General features: G+C 45.2%; 1 protein-coding gene across 3 annotated transcripts in view; it reads right to left on the bottom strand.

Annotated features, from left to right (window-relative positions):
- ULK2 (unc-51 like autophagy activating kinase 2) overlaps positions 1–18,697 on the bottom strand; it is a 142,873-nt gene that overhangs the window by 86,158 nt on the left and 38,018 nt on the right. For all 3 annotated transcript variants that reach the window (XM_079797269.1, XM_079797270.1, XM_079797268.1), the window contains exons 6-8: positions 4,920–5,093; positions 3,776–3,849; positions 432–533 (exon numbers count right to left, since the gene is read on the bottom strand). In XM_079797269.1, the coding sequence (XP_079653395.1) occupies positions 432–533; positions 3,776–3,849; positions 4,920–5,093 (350 nt within the window). The remainder of the gene's footprint in view (positions 1–431; positions 534–3,775; positions 3,850–4,919; positions 5,094–18,697) is intronic.

Raw genomic sequence — 18,697 nt, 5'->3', positions numbered from 1 at the left:
GAGGAAAGGGAGACAGACCCAAAATAATTTCCATAAAACCTAAACAACTAGCTCTCTCTGAGCCAGCAGTGATAGGAATAGCTATCTGTGGGCAGTTCCCAGTGGTATTCCCAGGCTAGCCCTAGCCCCTACTTGGATTCCAAGACCCCAAAACCAGGCTAAGCAGGAAACGCTGACATCACAATTCATACCCACTAGTTTTCAATACCCTGGAAAACCTATAACAGGCTCAGTCCAACTACAAAGGAAAGGCAGATAAAAAATAAAAAATGTTTTGGCTCACTACAGTAGTTTTTGCCTGTAACTAAATCAAAATAAGTCACAAAGGAATCAAAAACACTGCTTTCAAAGTATTCTCCATTTTATAAGGCAAAGGCAAATGCAAAATGAGAAGATCCCAAAACTGAGCACATAAGAAAAAGTCAGGGTACCTGAAAAGGTGGTTTTCCAACTAGGCATTGGTATATTACTGTTCCTATGCTCCACAAGTCTGCCTTAGCATCATAATGTTGAGACATAATAACCTCAGGAGCCTGTGGTAAGAAAGTTCAAGAGAGAGCATTATGTTATTTACATAATTAATATGCACATATTAATTAACTGGAAAAAAACTACTAAAATAAACATAAAACACTGTGATATTTTCCTAATTAAAATGAAACTGTAATGAATACAGAACTACTTTCTTACACTGACATTTACTGGTAAATCTCAAAAACAATGTTGCATGAAAATAAGTTGTAGAAACAAGCATCCTGTATAATAAAGAGGTAATATGCAAATTGACTGTCACTCCAACACACAAGATGGCCGCCCCCATGTGGACACAAGATGGCCACCACAAGATGGCCTGCAGGGGAAGGCAGTTGGGGGTGACCAAGCCTGCAGGGGAGGGCAGTTGGGGGGGACCAGGCTAGAAGGGGAGAGCTGTTGGGGGGGGACCAGGCCTGCAGGGGAGGGCAGTTGGGGGGGACCAGGCTGGCAGGGGAGGGCCGTTAGGGGTGACTGGGCCAGCAGGGGAGGGCAGTTGGAGGCAACCAGGCCTGCAGGGGAGGGCAGTTAGGGGTGACCAGGCCTGCAGGGGAGGGCAGTTGGGGGCAACCAGGCCAGCAGGGGAGGGCAGTTAGGGGCAATCGGGCCAGCAGGGTGGCAGTTAGGCATCGATCAGGCTGGCAGGGGAGTGGTTAGGGGGTGATCAGGCTGGCAGGCAGAAGTGGTTAGGTGCAATCAGGCAGGTAGGCAGGCGGTTGGGAGCCAGCAGTCTTGGATTGTGAGAGGGATGTCCGACTGCCCGTTTACGCCCGATCCCGCCTAAACGGGCAGTCGGACATCCCTCAAGGGGTCCCAGATTGGAGAGGGTGCAGGCTGGGCTGAGGGACACCCCACACACACACCCCCATGCACGAATTTCTTGCACCGGGCCTCTAGTTTCTATATATTATGAAATACAGTAAGAGTACTAAAATAATAAAGAAACACACACAGCAATTACAGGATAGAGGTTACTTCTGGGGGAGGAGAGAAGTGTGGGACATGGGAAAAGGGAGAGGTACAACAGGAACTTGGACCGTCTCTGAAATATTTTACTTCAAGGCAAACATGGCAAATGTTAACTTTGTTAAATATAGATGGTAGGAACACAAGTGTTTGCTATACTATTCATTTTCTTCTGTCACTTGAAAGCTTTTAAAATAACAGAAAAACTGTACTACAAAAACACAATAAAATTATCTTAAAAACAAAGGCATTTATTTCTCTGCTGCTTTGCTATAGCTATTTTCTCACTTCTCATTAGATGCTGCTTTTAAAAAATACCATCAATAAGGACAAGCATTAAACAGAAATGTGAAATATATTAAAGATAGTGAAATTTTATTTTCCAGGCATAACATTTTTATTGTCCCTTGTAAATTTCTTATTGAGTCAATTTCCTTTAAAAATCAGCTTAAGCACTCTCTCTACCCTTAAAGCTATTAACCCAAGGCTGGACTAATTTCATACTCAACAAGTGCAAAATAACTTCTAAATTATATTAAATTAATAATTTTGTATATAAGCAGTAAAATTATGATCAAGAAAGTAAATCTAATGTAAAAAAATTTTTGAACTTTGATTACTAGTTCCCTTGATTTCAAAGTTGATTTTAGATGAGACAAAATCCTAATTAGAAATAAATCCATTTTAACCTTTTGCACTTGGATGTCGAGTGTGACTCGACACAGTTAGCATTAGAATAAAGGAATCGAGAAAAAAACAAGCAAGTGCAAAGGGTTAAACTTAGAATTGAAACAGGTACATTTATTTACTACGCAGGATATTTCTAGGCTTAATACTTCACATTAGTTTAGAAGTTTCTAGCCTAACCCCATCAGACCTAGCAATATGTATATCCTATATAATAAAGAGGTAATATGCAAATTGACCCTCACGCCGTAATGCCGTCACAAGATGGCTGCACCCACAGCGAAGGCGGGGTTCCTGTAACAAGCCGTAATGAGCTATCAGCAGGGACCTGAGGCTGCGTGGCGCCAGGCCGGGGTAGGGGACCTGAAGCTGCGCCCCCTGCCTAGTAGGGCTTGATGGGGAACCTCAGGCCATGCTCCCCGCCCAGCGGAGCTTGACGGGGGAACTCAAGGCGCGCCCCCCGCCCCAGTGCCGGGCTGGGGACCTCAGGCCATGCCCCCTGCGCTGGCGCCGGGCTGGGGGACATGAGGGTGCACCGGGGGACGTGAGACTGTGCCCCACACACAGCACCAAGGTGGGGGACCTGAGGCTGCACCCCCCGCCTGGCAGGGCTTGATGGAGATGGGGCCAGCCGAGTCTGGATCTCGCCCAATGGGGGTGGGGCCGACCGGGTCTGGGTCTCGTGTGATTTCAAGGGTGGGGACTTGACTCTGAGTCCCGCGGTGCACCCCAGACTCTGACAAGGAGGAAGATTTTCATATACATTTTACTAATTTTCTTTCATCTCTGATACTTCTATTATAGAGAAAGGGCAAATAGCAATATTAAAATATTTCCTCTAATTAATTCCCTTTTAATATGCACGAATTTCATGCACCGGGCCACTAGTGAAAGAATAAAGAGGAAAGCTAAGATTGTTCGGCTTTAATTGTGACACTGAGTAAAAAAGCTTCTACAATATAGTAATCTCATCAAGAAAGACAACATGCAAAAAATTAATGTATCCTATAGCTGAAGAGATGCCCCAAAAGATGTTTTGTAAGTATTCCTAATATTACACATCAAGTATGGCATGACGATACTTCATCAATTTTTATTTTCAATTTAATCTAGTAGGAAATTTCTAACAAAATAATTAATTTTTAACTTACTTTGAAATATTTTTTGATTGATTTTAGAGAGAAAGGAAGTGAGAGAAAGGGAGAGAGAGAGAAACATCAATGAGAGGTATACTGATGGGTTGCCTGCTGCATACCCCCTACTAGGAATGAAGCCTGAAACCCGCCATGTGCCCTGACAGGAATGGAACCTGTGACATTTTGGTGCACAGGACGGCGTTCAACCGAGTCACATTGGCCAGGTCAATAACTAATTAAAGACAAAATTAAAACCAATGGGCAAAGAGAACTAACTTTTACAGTCCACTGTGCCAAAGCAAAAGGTGTCTGTATTATAGCATTATCAGTAGCATAATTAATGTAAGTGGCATAAATAACAATTCAGATTCTAAAAACTGATATCCTACTTGGGAACAAGCGTTATACTTACTATGCTATGGCTGTAAACACACAGAACACGGACACTCACTCACCATGTACATTGGGGATCCGCACAGTGTTGCAGCCATCATGTTACTATGTAGGTAACGAGCAAAACCAAAATCCGCTATTTCACAAAATAAAAAGGAGAAAAACAGATGATACTTTGCTCACACTTAACACAGATCATGTAATTCTTCAGGAGACAAGAGGGCACAAAAGAAATTAACAGCCATTGAGTAAGACTGTTTACCAAAGAAAAAGTAGCTACTTCAATTTTGACAAGCTAAGAAATAGTAGTAGTCAGCAATTGTACAAGTCAGTGCTCTGCCAGTTTTGTAACCAAGGAGAAAGCACCAAGCTTTGCAAGGGAAAATGCTAATTATAATAAATAATTCATTAACATAGCTCTCATTAAATATCAATACCAGGTGTAGAATCTGAACTGTTTTTGTCCAGCAGACATTAGATGCAACCAATATAACATTAGAACATTTTAAAATATTGCTAAGAAATTATTTTTCTAAAAACCATAAAAAAGTTTTTAAAAAATCTAGCATTACAAACTGCTTCAAATAATTTTGAGATACAAGAGCACTAAAAAACCTGCCAAATAAGAAGGCTGAACTAAAGGGCCTCTTAGATTTCTTCTTCTTCTTCTTTTTAAAATATATTTTATTGATTTTTTTACAGAGAGGAAAGGAGAGGGATAGTTAGAAACATCGATGGGAGAGAAACATTGATCAGCTGCCTCTTGCACACCTCCTACTGGGGATGTGCCCGCAACCAAGGTACATGCCCTTGACCGGAATCGAACCTGGGACCCTTCAGTCCGCAGGCCAACATTCTATCCACTGAGCCAAACCGGTCAGGGCCTCTTAGATTTCTTATGTTAAAATTCCATGAATTGTAGAACTGGATTATAACTTTGCCACCAACAACTGCAGTATTTCAGCTTCCCTCGGATGAGGAGGAGCAGAATTTCCTGTTGGAATTCCTAACCTGAGCCCCCTGTCCAAAATTTAGCATTGCTGCCAATAATGTAAAGTGTTCACTATCTCATACCTCACTGGACTCAATAAAAACTTTCAAAGTGCATCAACAAACTCACTCATTCTAACAAAGCTGAACTATAATTACCTAAAAACACTGAGTCTCAAAAATGTTCTTTGCATGAAACAATGCACAGCCATTTACCTATTTTGATGCGAATACCACTGACACCGGACTTCCTGCGATTGGCGTAAGACAGCAAGATGTTCTGTGGCTTGAGATCCCTGTGGATGATGCCTTTGCCGTGCAGAATTCGCATGGCAGCGGCAATCTGGTGCAGAAACACTCTGATGGTATCTTCACTGAGAGTTCCTTTAGCTGATAGGAAAGGAGTCGCATAAATATTTAACAACAAAAAAATTAAATACCATCTGTACATGCCAGCAATAGAAGTGAGTTGCTAAGGAGACCATGGAAGAAACTGGATTCAAATTTTTTCCCCTTTCTTTTACTAGTAATTTAAGGCTCTGAAGAGATATTAAATATCTCAAAAGTTGTAATTAGTTTGTTGTAAAGGGAACTGATTTACATTTGCATCTTGTTTTCACTGGTGTTCATTTTTGTTTTTCCTTTCTCATTTCCCTCAATATAATAGGTGCTCAATAAATGTGAGTCCCCTCTACAAGCCAAAAAATAAGTTCCCCTTCATTTTAGTCAAATATCTGGGTCAATGTCCACATTTAATTCCAACCATTTTATGAGCACAAACTTAAAACAGGTGAAATCCTTGAATGGAGAGACTTGGCCATTACTGCCACTTAGATCTGTCAGGAGTCTGTTGTGTTCCCACATCTGTCTCCTTTAACCTCCCTCCTGACTCACACTCCTGTCCCACCACAGAATCTTTCATAACTAAAGACACCTTTAAGAAGCAATGTTTTAACCTGTTTTCACTACTATAAAAAGGTAACAGGAATGTTATTTCTGAGGATAGTCGTTATCCAGTAAATGAACACTGCAGTGTTTCTATATGTACGCTGGATTGTGTAATGCTTAATTAACAGCTTGGTTTGGAGTCAGGGTGCCTTTGCTCAAATCCTAGCTCCTCACCTGCTTTCTGTGTGACCCTGGAAGATGATCCCACTGTGCCCACCCCACATCCATATAAAGCTGAAAACAGACCAACCACGTTGGATTTCTGCGACAATCAAACAGGATAGCACATTTAATAATAAAGACTTTAGATAAGTACTCAAATATAGTCAGTACACAAATATAAACTTCTTATTGCAATGAATCTAAAAGTCACAAGTAGCCCTGGCCAGGTAGCTCAGTTGGTTAGAGTGCTGTCCTGATATGCCAAGGTTACAGTTTGATCCTCCGTCAGAGCATATACAAAAATCAACCAATGAATAAATGGAACAACAAATTGATGTTTCTCTCTCCCAGCTCCCTCCCTCCCTTTCTCGCTCTCTAAAATAAATCAATAAATAAAAGTTAAAAAAATAAAAGTCACAAGTATAATTCCTTGAAACTCAAATCATCCATACAACTCTAGAATATGTTCTACATAACCTTTCCATATGCAATTAAGATAAAGAAGCTAAAAATAACATTAACACTTGGAACAAATTAAATATTATGGTTTCAAAATTATCTTAAAGGCATGTTAAATGACACTTTGTGTCTTTTTAACATCTTGAAATAAAATAAATCCCTTTGGTTTAAAAATTATGGAATACTGCCTGGCCGGGGTGGCTCTGCTCATCCTGGGATGAGTATCAACCCAGGAACCAAGAAGTCGTTGGTTCGATTCACTGTCAGGGCACACACCTGGATTGTGGGCTTGATCCCCAGTGGGGGGCATGAAGAAGGCAGCCAATCAATGATGTTCCTCTCTCACCAATATTTCGATCTCTCTATCCCTCTCCCTTCCTCTCTCTCTCTAAAAATCAATAAAACGTATTTGAAAAATAAACCTCAATTGGGGTGACCCCCTGCCAATAACAAAATCCATAGCCCCTCAGGGCCTTACAGAGCAATGTACACTGTTGGCACCTTGCATCTGTGGATTCCCAAGCTCAGAGTGAAAATGCTATTTCCAGGGATCTGGTCAAGATGACGAAGTAGGTAAACAGTGTGCTCACCTCTTCCCATGACCACATCAAAATTACACCTAGATTACAGAACAATCAGCATGGAGAGTTGCCTGAAGACAAGTAGAACACAAGTCCTATAACTGAGGAACTAAAAAAGAAGCCACAAAGAGACTGGTAGGAGGGGCAAAGACACGAAACGGGCTGGTCCCACATGCACAAGTGGTGGTTGAGAATCAGGATGAACATCTCAACTGCAGAGGAGGTCCCAGCCCCACACAAGCTCCCAGCCTGGGCACCACTGCCAGGAACCACATCTGGCTAAGAAGGTCAGCAGAGATTCTATGCATCCAGGTGAGACGGAAGGTTGCTGGTGTCTTCCTAAAGGCCCCCAACACCGACTCACCTGCTCACCGGCACTCGCCCTGGGCCCTGCCCTGGTGGAGGGCCAGCAGCTCAAGAGGCGCCAGAGACATACGGGGAAAAACTGAGTGTGGGGCTTCTGCAACGGTTATAGGGACAGCCACTATTTTAAAAAAAAAATTTAATTGATTTCAGAGAGGAAGAGAGAGATAGAAACATCAATGATGAGAGAGAATCATTGATTGGCTGCCTCCAGCCCACCCCACACTGGGGACCAAGCCTACAACCCAGGCATGTGCCCTGACTGGGAATCAAACTGTGACCTCCTGGTTCATAGGTCGATGCTCAATCACTGAGCCACACCAGCCGGACAGGACAACCACTGTTAAGTCTTTGTTGAAACTTCCTTGCACACAGCCAGCAAGCAGCACCATTTTTCCTGTGTTGAGCCCTCCCCTCAAAAAGAACTTTTTAAAAAAATCTGAATCTGCCTGGTAAACACCACAGGCTCCATCCTAATGACTCCCCCGAGATCCTGCCCCGCCCACTCCTCACACCGCTAGAGGCTCTTTCGGTGCCACACAGCCAGCCTTGGCCCACGCTCTAGTTTTTCTTAAAAAACTCAAGTTCCGCAGGCCCCAGGCCATGGTGTGTCCAGTGCCTTTTGCCAAGTGGCCTCAAACATAGCACTGCTGCCAAATCTAAACCTGCATTAACCTAGTAAACACCACTCACCCCACCTCACACAACTCAGGTACCAGCAGAGGCTCTTGCAGCGGCTGTGCCTCACGGGCAGCTGGCAGGTGGCAGCAGCAGTCAGGAGCCCTAGGTCTTTGGCTAAGCAGCCCAAGGCCTGGTACTGGTAGCAGCAGCACTGGTTCACAGTGTGGACTCTCCCATGCACCTCCAGGTCCGCCACAAGCAGTTAGCAACTTGTGGGTTGCTTTGTAGCTCCTACCAGGTAGCCTGGGGCCAGTAACAGGCAGCAGCTGACCTTGACCTGCACTGGAGACCCTCTCAAGAGACCTCAGAACCAACACACAGGGTGGCCAGCTTAGACCACCACAGGACAGCACAAGTGGCACATCCTAAGGGTGGTCTTGGCAGGCACTAGAGCCAGCTAAGGTGAATTCCATTTCTGTGGGGTCACCCCTAACCCAGCAGCTTGTACACTGTAGTCATGGCCAATCCTCACAGTCAGCCTGAGGGCCAATCCTACTCACTGAGGGACCAACAGCAATCAAGGCTCACCTACAACAGGAGGGACACACAAGCAACATAAGGACACTTCTGGAGGACCCTGCTCAGGTGATTAGGGAGCCTGTGCCCCGGAGCCCCATAGGACACTTACTGCGTAAAATTATCCTACCATGACTAGGAGACATAGTAGATCTGACTAATGCATAGAAACAAACACAGAGAGGCAGCCAAAATGAGGAAACAAAGAAACATGCCCCAAAATGAAAGAACAAGAGAAATCTCCAGAAATAAAACTAAATGGAGATAAGCAATCTACCAGATACAGAGTTCAAAACATTGAAACTTAGTAAAAACTTCAACAAAGAGATAGTAAACATAACAAAGAACATAGAAACCATAAAAAAAGAGCCTGTCAGAAATGAATATAACTGAAATAAAGAATATACTAGAAGGAATACAACAGATTAGCTGAAGCAGAGCACTGAATCAGTGATTTGGAAGGTAGGAGAAAACACTCATTCGCCCTAGCTGGTTTGGCTCAGTGGATAGAGCGTTGGCCTGCAGACTGAAGGGTCCCAGGTTCAATTCCAGTCAAGGGCACATGCCTGGGTTGCAGCTCAATCCCCAGTAGGGGGCATGTCGGAGGCCACTAATTAATAATTCTCTCTCATCATTGATGTTTCTCACTCTCCCTCTCTCTTCCTCTCCCTGAAAATCTAAAAAAGTTTTCTTAAAAACATTAAAAAAATAAAAAGAAAACACCCAATCAGAACAGCAAAAAAAAGAAAAAGAGAGAACTTTTTAAAAAATGAGGATACATTAAGGGACCTCTAAGGCAACATCGAGAGTGACAACGTCTGCATGATAGGGTACCAGAGGAGTAGAGGCATTGAGAACTTATCTGAAGATATAATGCCTGAAAGCTTCCCCTAACCTTCAAAGAAAATAGACAAACAAGTTCAGGAAGTGCAGAGACCCAAACAAGATGAACCCAAAGAAGCCCACATCAAGATACATCATAATTACAATGGCAAAGAATAAAGACAAAAAGAGAAACTTAAAAGCAGGAAGAGAAAGGCAGTTGGTTACCTACAAGGAAGCTCCCTTAAAACAATGAAACTAGACCACCTTGTTACACCATATAGAAGAATAAACTCAAAATGGATTAAAGACCTAAATATCAGACCCCAAACTATAAAACACCTAGAAGAAAACATGGGCAGTAAACTGACATTGCTAAACATTTTTTCTGGACATACCTCCTCAGGCAAGGGAAACAAAAGAAGAAAACATAGGCATTAAACACTAGAGGCCTGATGCACGAAGATTCGTGCAAGAATGGGCCTTCCTTCCCCTGCTGCCTTCGCCTGGCTGGAGCCGCCTTTCCGCCTTCCCAAGCTGCTCAGAGGCCCGGAGCGGCTGGGGTGGTGCCTGCATATGCAAATTAACCCACCATCTTTGTTGGGTTAATTTGCATACTCACTCCTGATTGGCTTGTGGGTGTTGTGAATGTATGGTCAATTTGCATCTTACTCTTTTATTAGTGTAGATTTTTTCTGACATATCTCCTCAGGCAAGGGAAACAAAAGTAGGAATAAACAAATGGGGGTACATCAAACTAAAAAGTGTTTTTAGTCAGATTAAAAATGGCAGCGGAGTAAGTGGATGCTGCATGGACACGCTTCCAGGACCAAACTGGAATTACAACTAAAATACAGAAAAACTTCCTGAATAATAAACTCAAGACTCACTGAAGAGAACCCTGATAACCAAGGATAAAGAGTGGAGACCGTATAGAGGAGGGGAGATGGCGCAAAAAGGCTGGCTAGGCACCCACAGACAGCAACTGAAGTTTGGGAGGGATATCTCAGCTGTGGGGGGTTGCCACTGAGAACTCTGGAGTCTTATCCCCAAGTTGGGCCCCCCAACAAAGAGCACGAGAACTGAGAAGGGTACCCACATAACACCTGGCTGTGAAAAGCAGCAGGGTTGCTGTCTGCCAGAAAGTGATGGCCGGAAATGCAGGCACCCTCTTAAAAGGGCCAACACATAAAATTCCCCGTGCAGCCACTCACATTGGGCTCTAGCAGAGGGAGAGCAGAGTGGACTGGAGCTGTGCCAGCAGAAGCCAGGGTTGGGGGCTCTGGGGCTAGAGCTCAGAAGGCAGACACCCGGGTTTCCTGTGCTGAGTCATTCCCTCCCACTGCACAGGTCATCTTTCTCACGAAGACAATTGCTATCTAGGTGGTTTTGCCTGGGGGAAGACAGATGACCCACCACATTGGAAAACACCTTACCCCATGGTGTGGACCTATGGAGGCCCATTAAGAGACTGAGATAATAATTAGCCTCTAGGCCAATAAATGAGGCATGCAGCTGGCCTCATGAAGTAATCGCCCCACCCTGTTAGGAAAAACTCTCACCACACCTGTGGACAAATGCCTGTGGGCTAGTCAAGTCTAAATCCAATAAGTCTTCTAGCAGAGGCAGTCTCTGGAGGCTTTGCCTAATCCAGCGGTCAGCAAACTCACTAGTCAACAGAGCCAAATATCAACAGTACGATTGAAATTTCTTTTGAGAGCCAAATTTTTTAAACGTAAAATTCTTCTAACGCCACTTCTTCAAAATAGACTCGCCCAGGCTGTGGTATTTTGTGGAAGAGCCACACTCAAGGGGCCAAAGAGCCACATGTGGCTCGCGAGCCGCAGTTTGCCGACCATGGGCCTAATCTAATTAGTCAGAAACAGCATTTGACACTTTCCAGCACTCAAGATTGAGAGGTGTAGCAGATCTACCTAATACACAGTCACAAACCTAAACAGGCAACCAAAATGAGAAGACAAAGAAACAACCCCCAAATGAAAGAACAAGAGAATTCTTCAGAAGAGATAAATAAAATGGAGTTAAGAAATTTATCTGATATAGAGTTCAGAATAATGATGGTAAAGATGCTCAACAACATGAGAAAAGATATAGTAACTACAAAAATAGAAAGAATGACATAGCATGAATAAAGAACACATTGGAAAGAATACACAGCAGATTAGAGGAAGCTGAGGATCGGATCTGTGAATTAGAAGACAGGGTTGAAAAAGATCAATCAGAGAACCAAAAAGAAAAAAAAATTAAAAACAGGACAGCTTAAGGGAGCTGTGGGACAACATGAAACATAACAATATTCACATAGCAGGTGTGCCAGAAGAGGCAGAAAGGGAGAAAGGAATAGAGAACGTGTTTGAATAAATAACAGTAGAAAACTCCCCTAACCTGATTAAGGAAAAAGTCACACAAGTTCAGGAGGCACACAGAGTCCCAAGCAAGAACCCAAACAGGCCGATGTACAGACACATCATAATTAAAATGTCAAAAATTAAAGACAAAGAGAGCATCTTAAAGGCAGCAAGAGAAAAGCAAACTGCTACCTACAAAGGCGCTCCCATAAGGCTGACACCTGATTTCTCACAGAAACTCTACAGGCCAGAAGGGAATGGCAGGAAGTACTCTCGGTAATGGGAAGCAAGGATCTGAGACAGAGATTACTATATCCAGCAAGACTGTCATTCAAAATAGACGGTGAAATAAAGAGCTTCCCAACAAAAAAGGCTAAAGGAGTTCATCACCACCAAGACAGCATTACAAGAAATGCTAAAGGGCTGCTGTAATGAGAAGGATAAATAGAGAAACCTAGGCATACAGAATTAAAATGGCAATGAACTAGCTATCTACACTAATAAAAGGGTAATATGCTAATTAGACTAGGAGACCTTCCGGATGTTCTTCTGGACAAAGCCATGGTGGTAGGGCCGAGGCAGAGGCAGTTAGAGGCCAAGAGGGGAGGGCAGTTGTGGATGATCAGGCCAGGATGGGACGGCAGTTATGGGTGATCAGGCTGGTGGGGGGGCATGGCCGTTGGGGGTAAGCAGACCAGCAGTGGGGCCAGTTGGGGGCAAGCAGGCCATCAGTGGGGGTCAGTTGGAGGTGATCAGAACAGTGGAAGGGGCAGTTTGGAGTGAGCAGGCCAGCAGGGGGGCAGTTGGGAGCAAGCAGGCCAGTGCGGAGGGTAGGTGGGGGTGAGCAGGCTGGCACGGGGGGGCAGTTGGGGATGATCAGGCTGGCAAGGGGGGGGCATTTGGGGGCAAGCAGGCTGGTGGCAGGGGGCAGTTGGGGGCGAGCAGGCCAGTAGGCAGAGGGGTTAGGGGCAATCAGGCAGGCAGGAAGGCAGGTGAGTGGTTAGGAACCAGCAGTCCTGGATTGCGAGAGGGATGTCCGACTGCCGGTTTAGGCCCGATCCCTGTAAACCAGCAGTAGGACATCCTTCGAGGGGTCCCAGATTGGAGAGGGTGCAGGCCGGGCTGAGGAACACGCCCCCCCCCCCCCCCAATGCACAAATTTCATGCACCGGGCCACTATCAATAATAACCTTAAATGTAAATGGATTAAATGCTCCATTCAAAAGGCATAGGGTAGCTGAATGGATACAAAAACCTGACCCAACTATGCTATCTACAAGAGACCCACCTCAGAACAAAAGACTCACACAGGATGAGAGTGAAGAGATGGAAAAATTTTCCATGCAAATGGAAAAAAAAAAAAAAAAGCTGGGGTAGCAATACTCATATCTGAGAAAATAGACTTCAAAATGCAGGCCATTACAAGAGACAACAAAGGTCACTACATAATACTTAACCCTTTGCACTAGCTTACTTTTTTCTCGATTCCTTTATTCTACTCGGGATTTAATTTTTTAAATACCCCAGATTTTACAAAGCGCGGCAGTAGAATAAAACACTGGAGTTTCTTTTCATACAAACTTATTTGGATTTTTTTATATTTCAAATTATTGATTCATTCAAAGAGTAATTTTAATCTCTATAATTTTTCATGGTGTGATATTTTTTGAAACATTCACCCACATGAAGACCTGGTTTACACTCACATGTTTCGCAAATATAAATTGTCTCTCTTCTTCCTCCTTTGATTTTTCTGTTAGAACAAACAACACAATCTTGTGTTTTTTGTTAGGGTGAGGTGTGATTATATGGAGCTTTCCATCTAAACGTTGCTCTAAGTTAGTGGATAATAATCTACCCCTGGAAGTTAGTGTACCATCTCTGAATTCTCTAACAAGATCATATACTAGTTTCCTAATAAATTTCACATGCGTTATCGGTTTTTCATTTTTGGCATTCTTTGTACAATATATAGGAATTTACAACACTGACCTCAAGCCCCCAGAAAAACAATTTACGTCACCATTTTAGAGTCTTCCTCATAAAACAGTATGTGCCTGTGTAGTGATCAGCTATATCAAACACCCCCCATAAACTTTGTATAGTTGGTCACGACCTTGGGTTTGAGAACTATTTCCTTCCCACCACCACGCACTCTCCTTTCCACAGACTCAGTCTCCGAAGTGTCCCATGTACTGAGCATTGTGACTATCCTCTTGTCTTTCCACGCAAGAAGCATTACGTTTTCATCCCTGAAAGCCACTATCTCTCCTTTCATTAGCTTTGGATGTTTGATAACAGGTGGATTATCTTTCCTATTGGGCATTATTGTCCCTGTCAAGTGTGTTTTTTCCTTGAACAATTCCTTTGCAAGAGTGACACTAGTGTAATACCTGTCAGTGAAGAAATGATAACCTTGAGAACCAGATACTGAGTTCTTCAATCTTTCATGAAGCTCTAAAACTAATTTGCTAGTAAAAGGGACATCAGGTCTCACCAACGTTTCAGATGTTATTCCTCCATACTAAGGGACAAATGAATGTACGTAACCACATTTTGAATCTGAGAGGACATATAAAGGAATACCCCATTTTGTTGGCTTTTTAGGATTATATGTGATGAAGTGTATCTTTCCCTTGAAACCAACAACAGCCTCATCAATAGCAATCTCTCTTCCAGGACAGAATCTCTCCCTAAATTTCATTTCAAGGTATGACAAGAAGCAGTTTACCTTCTCGGTTCTTGTTCTCAAATCTTTACTTGACTTTTGGTCGTTTTTCAAGTGTAATCCAAAATATTTGCAAGAACCTTTCTCTTTTGAAAACAGATCGAAAACTGGTATGAGACTAAAAATCCATGGACCAATAACTCTGCAAGTTGGGGTGATTCAATACACCCATATTTAGTATTACACCAAGAAAAGCCTTCATTTCCTCTATCGTCACATCTTTCCAATTATTCCAAGTGGATCGCTGGGATAGTTCTTTATGGCTAATTTTATGCCTAGCATACTCATTTGTCTTATCCGTTATATTTTTTATCAACGTCTCAGTAAAAAACAACTGAAAAAAGTCTATTGATGTGGCACATCCAGAAGGAACTTGAGGTCCAACATGTAACTGTCCAGTGGAGAAAGGGATTCTGCTAGGCTCTTTGTCATCCACAGATATAGATGTCCACTTTTCTTTTCCCTGTTTTCCCCTAGAAACGTAACTTTCACTGGGTCTTATACCCAAATTCTCAATGATATCACCTATATCTCCATCACTCTCACTCGAATAAACAATTGTGCGTCTTCGTTTTGCCTTTATGAATTCAATGTCACTGTCACTGTCAGTACTTTCAGCCAGATCTTTGGGCAAAGCAAGGGACTTTTTCCTTTCTGTAGTTCCACTAGGACCAGCGATTTGTTCATCATCTCCACTCGCATCCTCGGAGAACTCACTTTCGTCACTATTACATTTTTCACTTTTTTCTTCGTTTTCAAAGTAAAATTCATCATCGCTGCTTTCTTTTTTTTTTTTTAATTTCTTTATTGATTAAGGTGTCACATATTTGTCCTCATCCCCCCATTCCCATCCCACACCCCTCCCCATGGATGCCCCAGCCCTCTGTTGAACTTAAGCATTGGTTAGGCTCATATGCATGCACACAAGACCTTTGGTTGATCTCTCCCCCCTCCCCCCACCCTCCCCTATCCACCCTCTGAGGCCCGATAGTCTGATCGATGCCTCCTTGTTTCTGGTTCTGTTCTTGTTCATCAGTCTATGTTGTTCATCATTTCCCCTAGATGAGCGAAATCATGTGTCACTAGAGATATACTTATAAGAATTGAATGTGCGACGAGCAATAATAGTTATGCTGACAGGCAAATGAATCAGTCTGTAGTGAGTTTCTTTCTGGACCAACAGTTCTTTTGAGACCCAATATCAATGTCCACCAGTTCCTTATGAGTACATGTCGGCACTGACCCCTCAGCTCTGGATGGTGGACAAATGGTGGTAATGCAGGTCCGACTCCCTCTGGTTTGGTCTCGGCCGGACCCAGGGTCGCGTGGCCTCACCCGGATCCAGGGGCCCACGGCCTCACCCGGACCCGGGGCCCAGGCTCACCCGGGTCCAGGGGCCCACGGCCTCACCCGGACCCGGGGCCCAGGCTCACCCGGGTCCAGGGGCCCACGGCCTCACCCGGACCCGGGGCCCAGGCTCACCCGGGTCCAGGGGCCCACGGCCTCACCCGGACCCGGGGCCCAGGCTCACCCGGGTCCAGGGGCCCACGGCCTCACCCGGACCCGGGGCCCAGGCTCACCCGGGTCCAGGGGCCCACGGCCTCACCCGGACCCGGGGCCCAGGCTCACCCGGGTCCAGGGGCCCACGGCCTCACCCGGACCCGGGGGCCAGGCTCACCCGGATCCAGGGGCCCACGGCCTCACCCGGACCCGGGGCCAGGCTCACCCGGATCCAGGGGCCCACGGCCTCACCCGGACCCGGGACCCAGGCTCACCCGGATCCAGGGGCCCACGGCCTCACCCGGACCCGGGACCCAGGCTCACCCGGATCCAGGACCCAGGCTCACCCGGATCCAGGGGCCCACGGCCTCACCCGGACCCGGGACCCAGGCTCACCCGGATCCAGGGGCCCACGGCCTCACCCGGACCCGGGACCCAGGCTCACCCGGATCCAGGGGCCCACGGCCTCACCGGGACCCGGGACCCAGGCTCACCCGGATCCAGGGGCCCACGGCCTCACCCGGACCCGGGACCCAGGCTCACCCGGATCCAGGGGCCCACGGCCTCACCCGGACCCGGGACCCAGGCTCACCCGGATCCAGGACCCAGGCTCACCCGGATCCAGGGGCCCACGGCCTCACCCGGACCCGGGACCCAGGCTCACCCGGATCCAGGGGCCCACGGCCTCACCCGGACCCGGGACCCAGGCTCACCCGGATCCAGGGGCCCACGGCCTCACCGGGACCCGGGACCCAGGCTCACCCGGATCCAGGGGCCCACGGCCTCACCCGGACCCGGGACCCAGGCTCACCCGGATCCAGGGGCCCACGGCCTCACCCGGACCCGGGACCCAGGCTCACCTGGATCCAGGGGCCCACGGCCTCACCCGGACCCGGGACCCAGGCTCACCCGGATCCAGGGGCCCACGGCCTCACCCGGACCCGGGACCCAGGCTCACCCGGGTCCAGGGGCCCACGGCCTCACCCGGACCCGGGGCCAGGCTCACCCGGGTCCAGGGGCCCACGGCCTCACCCGGACCCAGGACCATCATCGCTGCTTTCTATGTCTTTGGAAAACTTATCCATCCTGAGGAGGGGAAATTCACTCAGAACGTGCAACTGCTAGGGGGCAAACCAATCATCCAACTAAACCCTGTGTCATGACAACATCTGTGATATGCTAATAGAAACCTAAACAAACCTAGGAGACGAAAAGATAAGGAAGGTTCTTTACCAAGGGAAGATGATGCAAGCTCAAAAAGGCATGATGCAACGACTCATGCCTTGGACCCTCCTACTCAAGATTGCTGCCTATGCAAAAGATAAGCTTAGGTGGTGGCATCAGTTGAGACGGCATTTACATTTTACTTGTCCTTTCATGCTAATGAAAACAAGAAAAGATACTGGAAAAATAGACAAAAATTCCCCTTTCCCCCACGGTGAAACTACGTGTCGAGTGTGGCTCGACATACGAGCTGCTACCGATGCTAACCGTCGAGTCACACTCGACATCTGAGTGCAAAAGGTTAAGGGATTGATCCAACAAGAGGATATAATCCTACTAAACATATATGCACCCAATATAAGTGCACCTAAATATGTGAAAAAAACTTCTAGTGTACTAAGGGAGAGGATTAACAATAATACAACCATAGTAGGGGACTTTAACACTGCTGACTTCATTGGATAGATCTTCCAGACAAAAATTAACAAGAAAACAGTGACTCTTAAGGACACACTGGATCAGATAGATTTAATCGACATTTATAGAACATTTCACCCCAAAGCAGAATATACATTCTTCTCATGGGTCATTCACAAAGATAGACCACATGTTAGACACAAAACAAGTCTCTACAAGTTCAAGAAAACTGATATCATATCAAGCATCTTCTCAGATCACAGAGAAATGAAAAATTAGAAATCAACTACAGTAGCTCTGGCTGGTTTGGCTCAGTGGACAAAGTGTCGGCCTGTGGACTGAAGGGTCCTGGGTTTGATTCCGGTCAGGGGCATGTACCTTGGTTGCAGGCTTCTTCCAGGCTCAGACCCTGGTCAGGGATTGTGCAGGAGGCAACCAATCCATGTGTTTCGCTCACATTGACGTTTGTTTCTCTCTGTCTTTCCCTCTCTTTTCCACTCTCCCTAAAAATCAATGGAAAAATATCCTCAGGTGAGGATTCACAAAAAAATAAAAATTAATTTTTAAAAAATCAACTACAATAAAAACACCCAAAAAGATTCAAACACATGGAGGCTAAATAGCATGTTATTAAACAATGAATGGGTTACCAATGAGACCAAGAAAGAAATCAAAAACTTCCTGGGGGAAAAAAAAAAAAAACTTCCTGGAAACCTATGAAAATGAACACACAACCACCCAAAATCTCTGGGACACAGCAAAAGCAGTCCTGAGAGGGAAGTTCATAGCACTACAGGCCTACCTCAAAAAACAAGAAAAATTAATAATAAACTATTTAATCCTAACAACTTAAAGAACTAGAAAGAGAACAACAGGAGCCCTAGCTAGTTTGGCTCAGTGGATAGAGCATCGGCCTATGGATTGAGGGGTCCCTGGTTCAATTCAGGTCAAGGGCACATGCCTGGGTTGTGGACTCGGTCCCCAGTAGGGGGCATGCAGGAGGCAGCTGATCAATGATTCCCTATCATCATTGATGTTTCTGTCTGTCTCTTCCTCTCCCTTTCTCTCTGAAATCAATAAAAATATTTTTTTTAAAAAAAGAGAGAAGAAGAAAAGCTCAGAGTAAATAGAAGGAAAAAATAATAAAGGTTAGAGCATAAATAAATGAGATAGAGACTAAAATAACAATACAAAAAAATTAATGAAACCAAAAGCTGGTTCTTT

Source organism: Cnephaeus nilssonii (genome assembly GCF_951640355.1).
Source record: "Cnephaeus nilssonii genome assembly, chromosome: 19".
NCBI lineage: Eukaryota > Metazoa > Chordata > Mammalia > Chiroptera > Vespertilionidae > Cnephaeus > Cnephaeus nilssonii.
This window is presented reverse-complemented; position numbering and strand designations above follow the sequence as displayed.